This window comes from Pseudoliparis swirei, chromosome 5 (genome assembly GCF_029220125.1).
Source record: "Pseudoliparis swirei isolate HS2019 ecotype Mariana Trench chromosome 5, NWPU_hadal_v1, whole genome shotgun sequence".
Taxonomy (NCBI): Eukaryota; Metazoa; Chordata; class Actinopteri; order Perciformes; family Liparidae; genus Pseudoliparis; species Pseudoliparis swirei.
In genome coordinates, this window is record NC_079392.1 from 27,141,004 (window position 1) to 27,159,451 (window position 18,448).

The 18,448-nt window shown below is 47.2% G+C and overlaps 2 protein-coding genes across 6 annotated transcripts in view; one reads left to right on the forward strand and one right to left on the reverse strand.

Moving 5' to 3' along the window:
• Positions 1 to 10,320, forward strand: part of LOC130193490 (cadherin-11-like) — an 18,941-nt gene extending 8,621 nt beyond the window's left edge. The window contains 10 exon segments of the mRNA XM_056413957.1: positions 648 to 829; positions 1,282 to 1,535; positions 1,776 to 1,929; positions 4,960 to 5,077; positions 5,312 to 5,494; positions 7,101 to 7,422; positions 7,503 to 7,688; positions 7,691 to 7,805; positions 8,106 to 8,701; positions 10,290 to 10,320. Coding sequence (XP_056269932.1) covers positions 648 to 829; positions 1,282 to 1,535; positions 1,776 to 1,929; positions 4,960 to 5,077; positions 5,312 to 5,494; positions 7,101 to 7,422; positions 7,503 to 7,688; positions 7,691 to 7,805; positions 8,106 to 8,701; positions 10,290 to 10,320 — 2,141 coding nt within the window.
• cltrn (collectrin, amino acid transport regulator) lies at positions 10,130 to 18,442 on the reverse strand. 5 transcript variants are annotated; one of them, XM_056414509.1, is made up of 8 exons: positions 18,229 to 18,442; positions 16,812 to 17,045; positions 16,327 to 16,429; positions 14,323 to 14,381; positions 13,886 to 13,971; positions 13,307 to 13,423; positions 12,572 to 12,766; positions 10,130 to 12,430 (listed from the first exon to the last, which is right to left on the reverse strand). In XM_056414509.1, exons 3-8 carry the CDS (start codon positions 16,394 to 16,396, stop codon positions 12,319 to 12,321), a joined length of 639 nt encoding a protein of 212 aa, XP_056270484.1. In that variant the 5' UTR covers positions 16,397 to 16,429; positions 16,812 to 17,045; positions 18,229 to 18,442; the 3' UTR covers positions 10,130 to 12,318. The 5 variants fall into 5 exon arrangements, with proteins under 5 accessions (XP_056270484.1, XP_056270481.1, XP_056270483.1 ...); XM_056414506.1 differs by having other exon boundaries at positions 16,812 to 17,252; XM_056414508.1 differs by lacking the exon at positions 16,812 to 17,045.
• Between the last annotated feature and the right edge of the window lie 6 nt (positions 18,443 to 18,448).

The window sequence follows — 18,448 nt, forward strand, 5'->3', positions numbered from 1 at the left end:
GTTAGAGAAGCTAGTGGAGCCATTTTGTTTGTTTCTTTTCAGAGAGGTAGATAGCCAAGCCTAGTTTTGTTATCTTGAGTTCATTTGTTTGGCACAACCGCAACTGTCCCGATCTCTCCCCCGTTATTGAACCTTTGTCTTTTGTATTATAAATAAATATTATTTGACCACGTTACTCCTAATTTTGAGCGTTTCCACTTATTCTTTGACTGTCCTGTGTTCGTTCCCCCCGCTTATCCCTTAGACCAAACGGGGACGTAACACCCCTCCTCCCTTTTGTTCTCACGTTGATAAATTGTTCCGCAACACGAGCAATTTACTAGTTTCCAAATGCCAGCGTTGTTCTTCATCTTCTGATATCTGACTCCCTCCTACATCATACATCATGCATCAAAGGTGTCAAACACAAAGCCATTTGAAACCTTCAAAATAAAAGCCCACGGGCCGACTTTTGAAAGTTTCAAATTCAATGTATTTATGTTGTAAAATTAGAGACATTCTCTTACGTACCAATATTTTCGACACTCAAATAAACAATAATCAAATGCAGAGAGAGTTATTTACCAATATGTGGGAAGAGTCTATAAAGTGTGTCCGGCCCTTTAAGAGGGCGGCCATGACGCTGACGTGGCCCCCGGCCCCTGCAGGTGCGTGGTCCTTCTCCGTGTCCGAGCTGGCGGCGCCCGGCGTGGAGGTGGGCCGGCTCTCGGCCAGCGACCCGGACCTGGGGGCCAACGCCGCGCTGGCCTTCAGCATCCTGGACGCCGAGGAGGCCGCCACCTTCAACGTCACGGGCCGCGACCGCGAGGCCGACATCGTGCTCAACCAGGTGGGTCCGGGCCCCCCTGTGGCCAAGAGTGGAACTGTCTCCGTTTACTGGAGGGAAACATGTTGACTTTTATATTTCAGCTGAAGAGAATTTGAATGTTTTGTTCTCTGATGTAAAAGTAGGTCAGTGAACGCCCCTCAGACAGGTCAGTGAACGCCTCTCAGACAGGTCAGTGAACGCCCCTCAGACAGGTCAGTGAACGCCCCTCAGACAGGTCAGTGAACGCCTCTCAGACAGGTCAGTGAACGCCCCTCAGACAGATCAGTGAACGCCCCTCAGACAGGTCAGTGAACGCCCCTCAGACAGGTCAGTGAACGCCCCTCAGACAGGTCAGTGACACGACTGAACCTAGAAGAACCATCACACAGGTAATCTAAATTACCCCCCCCTCTCTCCCCTCCCCTCCCTCTTCACCCTCCCTCTCCCCTCTCTCCCTCCTCCCCCCCCCCCAGCTGCTGGACTACGAGAGCCGCAGCTCGTACACGTTCTCCGTGGAGGTCTCCAACCCGACGGTGGACCCCCGCTACCTGAGGGGCCCCTTCAAGGACCAGACCACGGTCCGGGTCATGGTCCTGAACGCCGACGAGCCGCCCCGGTTCTCCCGGGCCCGGTACCGCCTGGACGTGTCGGAGAACTGCGCCGCCGTGTGCCCCGTGGGCCGCGTGGAGGCCGTGGACCCGGACACGGGCCAGAGCGCCAACATCAGGTGGGCGTGGCCTCAGGGCGCCGCTCGCTGGTCCGTACCCCCAGGCTCCCACCCCTCCTTAGTCCTGCTCAGACCCCTCAGACCCCCTCAGACCCCTCAGACCTCCTCAGACCTCCTCAGACCCCTCAGACCCCTCAGACCCCCTCAGACCCCCTCAGACCCCCTAGACCCCCTCAGACCTCCTCAGACCCCCTCAGACCCCTCAAACTCCATACGTGACCCGAGGCTCGTGCGATGAAGACTCATCTTCGTCTTCGTCTCTTCTCTCCCAGACAATCCCAGCCTGGTCTCCAGGGTGGTGGTTGCCATAGAGACGCTGGACCAGAACGACAACGCCCCCGAGCTGGACCGCCAGTACACGACCTCCGTGTGCGACTCCAGCGCCGCCGGCCAGGTCCGGATCCCTGAGTCCCCCTACAGACTTACATCATCATCCTTATCATCATCATCATCATCATGCACTGTAGCCAGGCTGACAGAGAGTCACAGCTCTGTGGAGCCGAGCATTCCTATAAACCTTAGTGGTAATGACTTTATGAACTTCTTTAATGAAAAGATTTTAACTATTAGGGACAAGATTAATATTCTCTTGCCCATAACCAGTGCCAATCTGTCCTCAAGTGGAATGGCCTTGGAAACCGCTGTATGCCCTGGTGTATATTTGGAGGGCTTTTCTCCCATCAACCGTGACCAATTATCTTCAACGGTTTCTACTTCGAACACGCCTACCTGTCTCTTGGACCCCATCCCGACGAGGCTGCTTAAAGACGTTTTGCCTTTAATTGGCGGCTCTCTATTAGATATTATCAATGTGTCTCTGCTAACAGGCCACGTACCACACTCCTTCAAGGTGGCTGTTATTAAACCTCTCCTGAAGAAGCCCACTCTGGATCCAGAGGTGTTGGCTAACTACAGACCGATCTCTAACCTCCCCTTCCTCTCCAAGATCCTTGAGAAAGTGGTCGCAAATCAGTTGTGCGACTTTCTACATCATAATAGTTTATTTGAGAAATTTCAATCAGGATTTAGAAAACACCACAGCACCGAGACGGCACTGGTGAAAATTACAAATGACCTCTTAATGGCAGCAGATAAAGGACTCCTCTCTGTCCTGGTCTTGTTAGACCTTAGTGCTGATAGAGGACTCCTCTCTGTCCTGGTCTTGTTAGACCTTAGTCCTGATAGAGGACTCCTCTCTGTCCTGGTCTTGTTAGACCTTAGTCCTGATAGAGGACTCCTCTCTGTCCTGGTCTTGTTAGACCTTAGTCCTGATAGAGGACTCCTCTCTGTACTGGTCTAGTTAGACCTTAGTCCTGATAGAGGACTCATCTCTGGACTGGTCTTGTTAGACCTTAGTCCTGATAGAGGACTCCTCTCTGTACTGGTCTTGTTAGACCTTAGTCCTGATAGAGGACTCATCTCTGGACTGGTCTTGTTAGACCTTAGTCCTGATAGAGGACTCATCTATGGACTGGTCTTGTTAGACCTTAGTCCTGATAGAGGACTCCTCTCTGTACTGGTCTTGTTAGACCTTAGTCCTGATAGAGGACTCATCTCTGGACTGGTCTTGTTAGACCTTAGTCCTGATAGAGGACTCCTCTCTGTACTGGTCTTGTTAGACCTTAGTGCTGCATTCGACACCATTGACCATGCATTTCAGGCACGGCACTAATTTGGTTTAAATCCTATTTATCAGATCGATCTCAGTTTGTATTTGTAAACGATGACGCCTCGATAACCACCAACGTTAATCACGGAGTTCCACAAGGTTCTGTGCTTGGACCAATTTTATTTACTTTATACATGCTTCCTTTGGGCAATATTATCAGGAAACACTCCATACACTTTCATTGTTATGCAGATGATACTCAACTATATTTATCGATAAAACCAGAGGAGAGCAACCAACTCGGTAAAATTCAAGCATGTCTTAAAGACATAAAACATGGATGACCTGCAACTTCTTGATGTTAAACTCAGACAAAACCGAAGTAATTTTACTCGGCCCTGAGCACCTCAGAGATCAATTATCTGGTGATGTGGATTCTGTAGACGGCATTGCCCTGGCATCCAACACCACTGTAAAGAATCTTGGCGTTATCTTTGATCGGGACTTGTCCTTTAACTCCCACGTAAAGCAAATCTCAAGGACTGCATTCTTTCATCTACGTAATATTTCAAACATCAGGCACATCTTGTCTCAAAAAGATGCAGACAAATTGGTTCACGCGTTCGTTACTTCGAGACTGGATTACTGCAACTCCTTATTATCAGGCTGCTCTAATAAGTCTCTTAGGTCCCTCCAGTTGATCCAGAATGCTGCAGCTCGTGTTCTCACTAAACTAAGAAAAGAGATCACATCACTCCTGCACTAGCTGCTCTGCACTGGCTCCCAGTAAAATCAAGAATCACTTTTAAAATTCTTCTCTTAACGTACAAAGCCTTGATTGGTGATGCACCATCATATCTTAAGGAGCTTGTAGTACCATATTGCCCACTAGAGAGCTACGCTCACTAAATGCGGCACTACTTGTAGTTCCTAGAGTCTTAAAAAGTAGAATGGGAGCCAGAGCCTTTAGTTATCAAGCTCCTCTTTTATGGAACCAGCTTCCAATTTCAGTCCGGGAGGCAGACACAGTCACCTCGTTTAAGAGTAGACTGAAGACCTTCCTCTTTGACAGAGCTTATAGTTAGGGCTGAATCAGGTTCACCTGGTCCAGCCCCTTGATATGCTGCTATAGGCTTATAGCTGCCGGGGGACGTTTAGGATGCACTGAGCACCTATCTCCTCTTTTTTCTCTCCTTAAGGATGAATTTTCATCTCTCAATCACACGTTACTAACTCTGCTTTCTCCCCGGAGTCCTTTTGACTTCACGTCTCATGGGGTCATCGGACCCTATGAGACGACATAGATCCTATCTGCTGATGGATCATCGAGGTCTGGGTCGTGGAATTCCTGCTCCTGACTACGCCACTGTCCTGTTGAGACTCCGCCCACTGTTGAGACTCCACCCACTCCTCCCCACCGCCATCTGCCTGATGGATCGTGGAGGTCTCCATCGTGGAATATGCCTACTATGAACTATTCATACACTCTGTCACATTCATTGAATGTATTTTAACTCTAAATCTGTCCTTCTGTACACATTACATCTATTGTTCTGTCCATCCTGGAGAGGGATCCTCCTCTGTTCTCTCCTGAAGGTTTCTTCTCTTTTTTTCCCCTGAAGGGTTATTTGGGAGTTTTTCCTGGTCCGATGTGAGGTTTTGGGGCAGGGATGTCTATGTGTACAGATTGTAAAGCACTCCGAGACTAATTTGTAATTTGTGAAATTGGGCTATACAAATAAACTGAATTGAATTGAATTGAATCATCACCATCATCCTCCTCATCCTCCTCATCCTCTCGGTCTCTTGTGTCAGGTGGTCCAGGTCCTGAGAGCCATCGACCGGGACCAGGGGGACCGGGAGACCCCGATCCACTTCAGCATCCCCCCAGAGACCAGGACCACCCTGAACCTCAGCATCAGGGTCACCGGAGGTCTCTCTCTCCCCCCTCCTCCCCCCATCTCCCCCCTCCCTCTCCCCCCCTCCCTCTCTCCCCCCCTCCTCTCCCCATCCCTATCTCCCCCACTCTCCCCCCCTCCCTCTCTCCCCCTCCTCCCCATCCCTATCTCCCCTCCTCTCTCCCCTCCTCCCCATCTCCCCTCCTCCCCCCCCTCCTCCCCTCCCCCCTCCCTGCTGGTCCCGGTGGTCTTGCGTGACGGGGCTTCAGGTCTGACCCACACGGCCACGGTCACCGTGACGGTCTGCCCCTGCCTGAGGGGGGGCATGCGGACCGAGTCCAGCAGGGGGGGTCAGACCCTCTGCCTCCCCCTGCTGGACTCCGCCTCCCCCTCCCTCGTCTTCGGCCTGCTCACCCTGCTGGCCTCGCTGGCCTGCGCCGGAGCCCTGCTCGGTAGGTCCGCCCCCCCAGGTGTGTGGTGGTCACGAGGTCATGTGGTCTCGTGGTCTTGTGGTCTTGTGGTCTTGGGGTCTTGGGGTCACGTGGTCTTGTGGTCTTGGGGTCTTGGGGTCTTGTGGTCTCGTGGTCTCGGGGTCTCATGGTCTTGGGGTCATGTGGTCTCGTGGTCTTGTGGTCTCGGGGTCTTGGGGTCGTGTGGTCTTGTGGTCATGTGGTCTTGGGGTCTTGTGGTCATGGTCTCGTGGTCTCGTGGTATTGTGGTATTGTGGTCTTGGGGTCTCGTGGTATTGTGGTCTTGGGGTCTTGGGGTCGTGTGGTCTTGGGGTCGTGTGGTCTTGGGGTCTCGTAGTCTTGTGGTCTCGTGGTCTCGTGGTCTTGGGGTCTTGTGGTCTTGGAGTCTTGTGGTCTTGTGGTCTCGGGTCTCGTGGTCTTGTGGTCTCGTGGTCTTGGGGGCTTGTGGTCTTGGGGTCTTGTGGGCTTGGGGTCTTGTGGGCTTGTGGGCTTGTGGTCTTGGGGTCTTGTGGTCTTGTGGTCTTGGGGTCTTGTGTTCCTGTGGTCTTGGGGTCTTGTGGTCTTGGGGTATTGTGGTCTTGGGGTCTTGTGGGCTTGGGGTCTTGTGGTCTTGTGGTCTTGGGGTCTTGGGGACTTGTGGGCTTGTGGTCTTGGGGTCTTGTGGTCTTGGGGTCTTGTGGTCTTGGGGTCTTGTGGTCATGGGGTCTTGTGGGCTTGGGGTCTTGTGGGCTTGGAGTCTTGGGGTCTTGTGGTCTTGGGGTCTTGTGGTCTTGGGGTCTTGTGGTCTTGGGGTCTCGTGGTCTCGTGGTCTCGGGGTCTCGGGGTCTCGTGGTCTTGTGGTCTTGTGGTCTTGGGGTCTTGGGGTCTTGGGGTCTCGGGGTCTCGGGGTCTCGGGGTCTCGTGGTCTCGTGGTCTCGAGGTCTCGTGGTCTCGGGGTCTCGTGGTCTCGTGGTCTCGTGGTCTCGTGGTCTCGTGGTCACGTGGTCTCGGGGTCTCGTGGTCTCGGGGTCTTGTGGTCTTGTGGTCTTGGGGTCTCGGGGTCTTGTGGTCTTGTGGTCTTGGGGTCTCGGGGTCTCGTGGTCTCGTGGGTCTCGTGGGTCTCGTGGGTCTCGTGGGTCTCGTGGGTCTCGTGGGTCTCGTGGGTCTCGTTGGTCTCGTGGGTCTCGTGGGTCTCGTGGGTCTCGTGGTCACGGGGTCTCGTGGTCTCGGGGTCTCGTGGTCTCGGGGTCTCGTGGTCTTGGGGTCTCGTGGTCTCGTGGTCTTGGGGTCTCGTGGTCTCGGGGTCACGTGGTCTCGGGGTCTCGTGGTCTCGGGGTCTTGTGGTCTTGTGGTCTTGGGGTCTCGTGGTCTCGGGGTCTCGTGGTCTCGGGGTCTCGGGGTCTCGTGGTCTCGGGGTCTCGTGGTCACGGGGTCTTGTGGTCTCGTGGTCTCGGGGTCTCGTGGTCTCGGGGTCTTGGGGTCTCGTGGTCTCGTGGTCTTGGGGTCTCGTGGTCTCGGGGTCTCGTGGTCACGTGGTCTCGGGGTCTCGTGGTCTCGGGGTCTTGTGGTCTCGGGGTCTCGGGGTCTTGGGGTCTCGTGGTCTCGGGGTCTTGGGGTCTCGTGGTCTCGGGGTCTCGTGGGCTTGTGGTCTCGGGGTCTCGTGGTCTCGGGGTCTCGTGGTCTCGGGGTCTCGTGGGCTTGTGGTCTTGGGGTCACGTGGTCTCGGGGTCTCGTAGTCTTGGGGTCACGTGTCTCTCTGCCCCCTCAGCGGCGTGCGCTCGCTCTCTGTCGCCGTGGCGACGGGGGCGGGCCCCTCGCTCGCCCTTGGAGGACGGCGACGTGAGAGAGAACATCATCTCCTACGACGACGAGGGGGGGGGGGAGGCGGACACGGAGGCCTTCGACATGGCGGCGCTGCAGCACCGCGACACGTGAGCTGGCCCCGCCCACTAATGCTCAGCGTGCTTTGCAGCGGTGGCTTATGGGTAATGAGCGTGTGTCTGCGTGACAGATGGCCCCAGCAGCCGAGGGCCCGGACCTACAGCTGGAACCGCAACCAGGGCCCGGACCCCCTGCTGAGGCCCGGCTCCGCCCACCAGCTGAGGCCAGGCTCCGCCCCTCTGTATGGGCGCCTCCTCTACGGCGTGCACGCGCCCCCCGTCCTCGGGGACTTCCTCCCCGTGGGGGGGCCGGTCTGCGGCTCACGCTCCCCGGAGGTCACGTGGGCCGTCACCCGGTCGTCAAGGAGACTAGCCACGCCCCCACTGGCCACGCCCCCTACGCGGCCAGAAAGAAAGGCGGCAGAGACATAGAGGTCAGATCACATATTATATTATAATTTATATTTTATATATTGTATATTGTATATTATATTTTATATATTATATATTAGATATTAGATTTGATATATTCTATATTATATTTTGTATATTGTATATATTATATTTTGTATATTATATTTTATATTTTGTATATATGAATTAAAGAACAACCAAAAGCATTTACGTCGTGTTTTGAATAATAAAGATTTCCAATGAAATATTCAGGAAGAGAAACAAAAACTAGGGGTTTTCTTTTTCCTCCTCCTCCTCCTCCTCCTCCTCCTCTCTCTCAGATGAACCCTTCAGAGTTGACTCCGCCCACCGCCTGCGACCCGACCGAGCCTCCCCCCCGGAGTCTCCCCAGCTCCTCCTCCCAGCAGGAGGTCCGACCCGGGTCCTCTCAGACCCAGACCGGCACCAGCTGCACGCTGGACAGCGACTCCTCCACGCCGCCGGCGTCGGAGAGGCGGGACTCCGCGGGCGCCGAGGTCCAGTCCGCCAGCCTGAAGGCGGACTCGTTCAGCATCGTGGGCTCGCTGAATCAGAGCGGCGGGGGGGCGTGTCTGAGCGGCCGGGGGGCGTGTCTGAGCGGCCGGGGGGCGTACCCGGCGGGAGCGCAGCTCCTGAGCATGTGCGGCCTCCAGAGAAAGGACTTGACCGGACCGGGGGGGCTGTTCGGGGCGGAGCTACCCACGAGGGCGGAGCTACCCCTCAACGTGCAGCCCCTCCTCCTCATGCGGGACCTCCTGAACATCCGTCTGGACCGCGTGACCTTTGACCTCTCGCAGCCGCCCTACGACTCGCTGCAGACCTACGAGTTCGAGGGCCGCGGCTCGAGGGCGGAGTCTCTGAGCTCGCTGGAGAGCGATGGGGGGAAGGAGGAGGGGAGGCCGGGGGGGGGGGGATGGAGGAGCTGGACCAGAGGAGAGGGGGGGGGGAGGAGGCTCCTCCCACTCCAGAGGCTCGTGAACTAAAGGAGGACCAGCAGCAGGACTGGGACTTCTAGTTATGGATTCAAAACACGTCAAATACACCCACCCCCCCACCCCTCTGTTTTTATGAACTGCTTCATGGAATCTGTCACTTTTCACTCTGCTCTTGTATTATTAATAATATTAATAATATAATAATATTAATGATGCACTCTGGCTTTCAAAAGCTTTGTGTAATAAATATTTATTCTGAAGCCCTGAAAGCTGCTTTGTTAGAGAAGAAGAAGAAGAACAAGAAGAAGAAGAAAAACAAGAAGAACAAGAAGAACAAGAAGAAGAACAATAAGAACAAGAAGGAGAAGAAGAAGCAGAAGAAGAAGAACAAGAAGAAGCAGAAGAAGAAGAACAAGAAGAAGCAGAAGAAGAAGCAGAACAAGAAGAAGAACAAGAAGAAGAAGAAGAACAAGAATAACAAGAAGAAGCAGAAGGAGAAGAAGAAGAAGAAGAGCTCATGAAATATGAGTAGTGTGCAGATTAAATATCTATTTCCCACATATTCCCACGTTCGACATTAATTATGACCAACGCCTTTAACGGCTTTTTAAAACAGATCGTTTTGTTCCTGGCGACACGTCTGACATCATATTATTCATTTGACTCATTTGCAAAAAGTTATTTCAACTCGTTTATTATTCATAGACGTATCAGAGTTATTCATCTCTTCATTCTCAATAAAGAGAAAAAAAACAGTTTGACTTGCTGCATTCATCTTTATGAAGACGAAGCTCTTCATCGCAAGATGAGGCGTTCAGCCGCAACATGACGGGAAATATATATGTATATATACATATATATATATATGGATATTTATAAATATAAATATTTATAGATACATTTATATTTATATATTTTATATAAATATTGTATATATACAGGACTCTCAGAAAATTAGAATATTGTGATAAAGTTCTTTATTTTCTGTAATGCAATTAAAAAAACAAAAATGTCATGCATTCTGGATTCATTACAAATCAACTGAAATATTGCAAGCCTTTTATTCTTTTAATATTGCTGATTATGGCTTACAGCTTAAGAAAACTCTAAAATCCTATCTCATAAAATTTTAATATTTCCTCAGACCAAGTAAAAAAAAGATTTATAACAGCTGAGTGTTTGTCAAGGCTCAGGAAACCCTTGCAGGTGTTTCGAGTTAATTAGACAATTCAAGTGATTTGTTTAATACCCTACTAGTATACTTTTTCATGATATTCTAATATTTAGAGATAGGATATTTGAGTTTTCTTAAGCTGTAAGCCATAATCAGCAATAAATCAGAATAAAAGGCTTGCAATATTTCAGTTGATTTGTAATGAATCCAGAATGCATGACATTTTTGTTTTTTTAATTGCATTACAGAAAATAAAGAACTTCATCACAATATTCTAATTTTCTGAGACAGTCCTGTATATATAGTCATCAGCGGGTTGACAAAATTCTTCTTCTTCCTCTTTCTCGCGCGGTGCTGTGCTGCCACCTGGCGGCCAGCCTGCGCACTGCATGGAGGTACAGCAGCTGAACTATCAGTAATAGTTTCACATAATAATATATATAATATAGTATAACAACATGATTTAACATCAAGAATCAGACTTGAGTTGTTTCTTAGAACAACATTAAATAAAATTATTATGTTTTGTTTTTAATATTTATTCTCCTGTCGAGTAATTCTTCTCGTTTAATATCGTCTCTCTCTTCCCTCTTTAGTGTCTTTAACCTCTTTAAATGTGCACGTGGCTCTTTAAATGTGCACGTGGCTCTTTAAAGTGCACGTGGCTCTTTAAATGTGCACGTGGCTCTTTAAAGTGCACGTGGCTCCTCATCACTTCAATGATCATTTAAAAGAATCTTTATTCATTTATGAACATCGTTATTAGTGTCTTTCTGCTCACGTTCAAACATAATCCACATTATGAGAGAATAGTCTTAATATATTTACATTTTTATCAATTTACTAAACTTTATATTTGACACAATTTCTTTCTATTACTAATTTGACCACTTTTAATTCCTCAATGCATTTTTATTTATAACAGACATTTGATTTTATAGACAGCCGAGTTAACACACTACACACGACACACGACTACACACGACACACGACATGTATATTTATATATATATATATACATATATATGTATATATATGTTTTAAATATTTATATATATTTGTATTTTAATGTATTTTTATATATATATATATATTTATATATATTATACATATAAATATATATATATAATTTTTTATTTATTTTATAAATTGGATTGGATTGGATTCAATTTATTGTCATTGCTAGAGTACAGGTACAGAGGCAACGAAATGGCAAGAAAGGATGAAGATTACAGCATAACATGAGGAGAGAGAGCACATAAGCACATACATTTTAAACATGACTTGCAACATGGAGGAGGGGGGGGGGAGGTAAGCCAAAGACTGGGTGATCTAAGCCCAGCCAGTGGGGGCAGAAGGTAACCAGCACAGACAAGCAGCCAGCCGGTCCGGCAGCCATCACGGCGCCAGTCACAGACCCCGTCCTGTCACACTGGGGGGACGAAGCAGGCGAAGGCGTGGGATGGGGGGGGGGGGGTAGTGAATGCAGATCAGTGTGTTGAAAGTTTGTGTGTGAGTGGCCTGGTATGTCGTCCTCCCCCAGGCCACAACGGACAGAGTTCTCAGTCCGCAAGATGGTCGTTGCCATGGAGATAGCCTTGGAAGGTCCTGGGGAGACAACAACCACAGGTGTCTGTGGATCGGGGGAAGGGAAAGAGAGAGATTCTCACTTCAGTGATCTTCGGGGGAGTTGTTGTTCCAGTCACGGCCTTGGCCAAAGCCCGTTCTGGTTGAGGGAGCCGAAAGCAGATCAGATTGGGATTGTTGGGTCTTCCAGTTGCTGCATTCAATTTGCGCAACTACTATCCCTCCATTTTCCTCCCGTTTGCCAATAGGATTTCAAATCGATCCAATTCATTTGCAGAGCCGTCAGCTTCTCCACGATGTTGTCATTCTGGCGGTTCAATGCCACAGTCTGAGTGCCAACAACTCTACCCAGAGCATCCCTCATGTCGGGCAGCCTTAGGGGGCTTTTAACGGCTGTCACCGTTTCCTTCATTTTCCGATAAGCCAGGGCAGCGCCAAATCCAAACAGCAGAAATCCTGTAATCATAGTTCCGAATAGGTAGATGTCTTCTACGTCCTCCACGGAAAGGGCCGCTAGGCACAAGACACGCCGACGCTCCCACGCGTCCATCGTGGAACCAGCTGCCAACGGCCCGGCAGGACGGGCAGGTTCCCCCGAACCCGAGCTCCTCGTCCAGAAGACGGTGTCAATTGCGTTGAGAGACCAGTTGATCAGGTCCATGGTTTTTAGTTCAAAGAGCGATGAGGAGAGAGTCCCTCAAGTATAAGACAAGACAAGACGATAGGAGCCAAGCAGGGAAGGTCCTGGGGAGGAGAGGGAGGGGGAAATGCGACCGCCTTCGGAGAGCCAAACTAAGGAATATTGATCTATCTATAGTTCTACATCTGGGTCACCGGCTCCTCGTCGGAGAACGACAGGTTGTAAACGCCGTCTCTTGCGGCTTCGTTTTCCACCGTCTTCTCCTCGCCGTCATGCTTCTGTTTGTTTTTGCTGAAACAGAAACAACAACAACGCAACTAAACAACAAAACAAGAAAACAACTAAACAACTAAACAACTAAACAACAACGCAACTAAACAACTAAACAACTAAACATAATCCTAAATCATGAATACAGAATCGTCCGCTCACCGTTTCTTTTGCACCACAGAGGACACGAGCACGACCACGATGCTGGCGCACACGGCGCCCATCACCACCCCGAAGGCGATGAGCCACGGCGCCGTGGCCGGGACCGCCGGCGCCTCCAGGGTGGGCAGGATGCCGATGAACTCCAGGGTGTCATCGCTCAGCAGGAAGGCGCTGTTGATGCGGCCCCTGGACTTTCTGGTTCATAAACAGATAATAAAACATCACGTTAGCTCACGTTAGCCAAATAAAACATCACGTTAGCTGAATAAAACATCACGTTAGCTCACATTAGCCAAATAGAACATCACGTGATCTCACGTTAGCCAAATAAAACATCACGTTAGCTGAATAAAACATCACGTTAGCTCACGTTAGCCAAATAAAACATCACGTTAGCTCACGTTAGCCAAATAAAACATCACGTTAGCTCACGTTAGCCAAATAAAACATCACGTTAGCCAAATAAAACATCACGTTAGCTCACGTTAGCCAAATAAAACATCACGTTAGCCAAATAAAACATCACGTTAGCTCACGTTAGCCAAATAAAACATCAAAATGTACACATTGTTCTTTATTAAAGGGCTAGCTACGCCGACTGTAACACTCATACGTTTAAACCCCACTTGTTCTGTAGTTTATGGTGGCTAACGATAACATAGCTCCTTGTATTAGCTGGTTGAATGTGACCTCTGGCCTCTGGAGGGAAAGAGGGGCGTGTCATGTGATCGTTACCTCACCGCCTCCTCCACCTGACGCTTGTCGACGAGCTGCGTGGCGTTGAGCGGCGACGTCACCACGAACCAGAAGGACACCCGCGGCGTCTCGTCACACACGACCACGTTGGCCACGCTGCGGAGCACAGGACACGCCCCTTAACCACGGGTCATGTGACCTTTACCCCGGAGCACAGGACACGCCCCTTAACCACGGGTCATGTGACCTTTACCCCGGAGCACAGGACACGCCCATTAACCACGGGTCATGTGACCTTTACCCCGGAGCACAGGACACGCCCCTTAACCACGGGTCATGTGACCTTTACCCCGGAGCACAGGACACGCCCATTAACCACGGGTCACGTGACCTTTAATTCAATTCAATTCAGTTTATTTCTATAGCCCAATTTCACAAATTAAATTTTTTTTACAATCTGTACACATAGACATCCCTGACCTTTGACCTTTGACCTCACATGGGATCAGGAATAACTCCCAAACAAGCCTTCAGGGTAAAAGGTCAGACCCCTCTCTGGACAGGACAATAGACCTGTCCTATTCCTTTACCAGGAAGTACATTAAAGGGTCTTCTTACTCGTATTCCAGGCCGTCGGAGTGCGTCCTCATGGCGAAGGCCAGAGTGGCTCGGAAGAGGAACATTTCATTTTTATTCCAGACGTACTGCAACAACAACAACAACAACAACAGGTCACATGCGGTTTTACAGGAAAAGACAGTTTCGGTTAATTGATGACCAGATTGGACCTTGTTCCTCATAAAAACACACACACACACACACACAAACACACAAACACACATAAACACACTCACACAAACACACACACACATCAACACATAAACACACTCACACACACATTAGTCATAGGAGAGGAAGCATAAGTGAGGACATAGAAGTCATCGTTATGGATGTTGGATGTTGGATGTTGGCTGTGATGGATGTTGGATGTTGGATGTTATGGATGTTGGCTGTGATGGATGTTGGATGTTATGGATGTTGGATGTCATACGTACAGCTTGATCTCCCAGAGCGGATTTGATGCTGAGTCGGACTTTGTAGCCGTCAGTTGAACCTGAAACATAGTAAAGACGTTTAAATACAGTTAAAGACATTTATACATCACATAAAGACATTTAAATACAGTTAGAGACATTTATACATCACATAAAGACATTTAAATACAGTTAAAGACATTTATACATCACATAAAGACATTAAATACAGTTAAAGACATTTATACATCACATAAAGACATTAAATACAGTTAAAGACATTTATACATCACATAAAGACATTAAATACAGATAAAGACATTTATATATCACATAAAGACATTAAATACAGTTAGAGACATTTATACATCACATAAAGACATTAAATACAGTTAAAGACATTTATACATCACATAAAGACATTAAATACAGTTAAAGACATTTATACATCACATAAAGACATTAAATACAGTTAAAGACATTTATACATCACATAAAGACATTTATATATCACATAAAGACATTAAATACAGTTAGAGACATTTATACATCACATAAAGACATTAAATACAGTTAAAGACATTTATACATCACATAAAGACATTAAATACAGTTAAAGACATTTATACATCACATAAAGACATTAAATACAGTTAAAGACATTTATATATCACATAAAGACATTAAATACAGTTAGAGACATTTATACATCACATAAAGACATTAAATACAGTTAAAGACATTTATACATCACATAAAGACATTAAATACAGTTAAAGACATTTATACATCACATAAAGACATTAAATACAGATAGACATTTATATATCACATAAAGACATTAAATACAGTTAGAGACATTTATACATCACATAAAGACATTAAATACAGTTAAAGACATTTATACATCACATAAAGACATTAAATACAGTTAAAGACATTTATACATCACATAAAGACATTAAATACAGTTAAAGACATTTATACATCACATAAAGATATTAAATACAGTTAAAGACATTTATACATCACATAAAGACATTAAATACAGTTAAAGACATTTATACATCACATAAAGACATTAAATACAGATAAAGACATTTATACATCACATAAAGACATTAAATACAGTTAAAGACATTTATACATCACATAAAGACATTAAATACAGTTAAAGACATTTATACATCACATAAAGACATTTAAATAGTTAGAGACATTTATACATCACATAAAGACATTAAATACAGTTAGAGACATTTATACATCACATAAAGACATTATATACAGATAAAGACATTTATACATCACATAAAGACATTAAATACAGTTAAAGACATTTATACATCACATAAAGACATTTAAATAGTTAGAGACATTTATACATCACATAAAGACATTAAATACAGTTAAAGACATTTATACATCACATAAAGACATTATATACAGATAAAGACATTTATACATCACATAAAGACATTAAATACAGTTAAAGACATTTATACATCACATAAAGACATTAAATACAGTTAGAGACATTTATACATCACATAAAGACATTAAATACAGTTAAAGACATTTATACATCACATAAAGACATTAAATACAGTTAAAGACATTTATACATCACATAAAGACATTAAATACAGATAAAGACATTTATACATCACATAAAGACATTAAATACAGTTAAAGACATTTATACATCGCATAAAGACATTAAATACAGTTAAAGACATTTATCCATCACATAAAGACATTAAATACAGTTAAAGACATTTATACATCACATAAATACATTAAATACAGTTAAAGACATTTATACATCACATAAAGACATTTGAAGACAAATAAAACATATTTAAAGACATTTCAAGGCACCGTGACGACAGGTAAACGTTGTGCTACTTCACATTCTTCTCATACGATCGGGCTTCGGCCCACGAGCTGCGTCCCTGTGTTTGTTGTTGTTGTTATTGACAGTCCTGCTGGGACCACAGCGTGAACACAACAGCTGGCGCTCACCTGGCGAGCACAGCGGCTGAGCCCACGCACACGAGAGGCCGGCGAGCAGCAACACGGCCGTCCACGACATCTCGACACGGAAACTACCGGAGGGCTGCAGGGACTGAGGGGAGAGAGCAGGAGCAGGAGGAGGAGGAGCAGGAGGAGGAGGAGGAGCAGGAGGAGGAGGAGGAGGAAGAGGAGGAGCAGGAGCAGGAGGAGAGGCTACAGGGTTAATGGTTAACCTCATGAATCAGCTGCACAGCATGAGAACTGTAAAGAGCTGGAGTGAAACTTACTGTTTGTTCAAGAGAGAGAGGGGGGGGAGAGGGGGGAGGGAGAGAGAGAGAAAGAGGGGGGGAGAGGGGGAGAGAGAGAGAGAGGGAGAGAGAGGGAGAGAGAGAGGTAGAGAGGGAGGTAGAGAGAGAGAGGTAGAGAGGGAGGTAGAGAGGGAGAGAGAGAGAGGGAGAGAGAGAGAGGTAGAGAGGGAGAGAGAGGCCGGTGACCTTGTGACCTTCAGCTCTGAGATAAGAGCTGCATTCCTCACGGGCCTGAATCAACTCGAGACCTGGACGGAGGGCGGAGACATGTTGCTCTGCTGCGTTGCTATGGAGACGCGTCGCTATGGATACACGTCGCTATCCAGCGTTGCTATGGAGACATGTAGCTTGCAGCATCGCGATGCTGCGTTGCTATGGAGACGCGACGCTCTGTTCCCGGTGGTAGCCTCACGTGACGCTCTGGAACGACATCAACGTCCTCAGAGACTCACATTGAAATATATAACGTTCACACATCTCCAGTGCCACCGGGAAGTCACCAGGAAGGCACCAGGAAGTCACCGGGAAGTCACCAGGCCCCGTAGAGGTGAGGCCCCTGGGAGCAGCAGCTGGTTCATGAGTCGTATTAAAGGTGCAGACTTTCATCTCCAGCATCATAACTTCTGCCTGTAACACATTAATCCACATTCCACGGGTCATGTGACCTCGAGTCCCTCTGGGGCCCGGCGGCTCCTTCATGTTTATGAAGTTATCCATCTTCATGAGGGCATTACTGATTGACCAGAACCGCCACACACGACTCGCTGATCACGACCTTCATGAGGGAAGTCACGTGTTCGATTCCCGTAAACGATAAACAATAAAAGGTTCACGTGTTGAGGAGCCTTTATGAGCCTTTATGAGCCTTTATGAGCCTTTAGGAGCCTTTAGGAGTCTCCATGTCGTGCCTCTGTGATTCACTCAGAACCAGCTTGTTAAACTCGAGCGGTCATCATGTTCACTGACGTCACGTGAAGCCACCGTGTATAAAGTACAGATCATAGTTCTCTCGGTACCGACGCCTCCTGAAGGCAACGTAGCTGATGCCACGCCCCTGGAGTTGAAACCACGCCCCTTTAGTTGATACCACGCCCTGAAATACGCCTTTTCATACAGTTTTATTTATTTCGATAACATTGTTGAATTTTTCAAAGTTCAAGAACAAAAAATAATAATTTTAGGTTAAAACGAACAAAACTATTGGCTCCATATTTAATATAAATAATTATATATTCTCATATATTTAAATATAATTTTTTAAAATCTATATATATATTTATATACACAAAAAGGAAGATATATATATTACTATATGAATACAAAAAGGCTCATTTCCATTCCTCAATTTTTCAGTCGAACCTCAGGCTGCACTTTCTGCCCCGACCAGGAGGGGGCAGCAGAGGCTTTTTACTGAAGACCTGTACGCGGAGCAGCGTTCACCATCTTAAATGTTCTTAACAGAACTTTTTATCTTTGTATCTCATAAAAATTACTGAGTATCTGTTAATAATGACTTAAATCTCATAATAAACACTTAGTATCTCATAATAATGATGTTTATCTCATATTAAGGACTTATATCTCATAATAATGACTTACTTACATGTCATTATTATGGATCTCTTCATCCTGGAAACCTAAAAGATGAGGACGGTCTTCTTCCCGCTGCGCTCTGGCGCCCCCATGCGGCTCCTCTCGGTACTGCGACACCCGGCCGTCCTGTGGGAGCGGAGCAGCCGGATCTCTGCCTCTCTCCGCGGGAGGCGACACCGCGTCGCGTCGCGTCCTCGGACCGGATCCTCCGGCATGTGTGGCCCTGTGCG

Excerpts from the sequence above, each read along its gene's own strand:
- cltrn (XM_056414508.1), bottom strand. The coding sequence starts at position 16,396 with ATGTCGTGGACGGCCGTGTTGCTGCTCGCCGGCCTCTCGTGTGCGTGG. Across the intron at positions 14,382-16,326 it reads TCAGCCGCTGTGCTCGCCAG|GTTCAACTGACGGCTACAAA; the intron begins GTGAGCGCCAGC and ends ACTATGTTTCAG. Across the intron at positions 13,972-14,322 it reads CCGCTCTGGGAGATCAAGCT|TACGTCTGGAATAAAAATGA; the intron begins GTACGTATGACA and ends TTGTTGTTGCAG.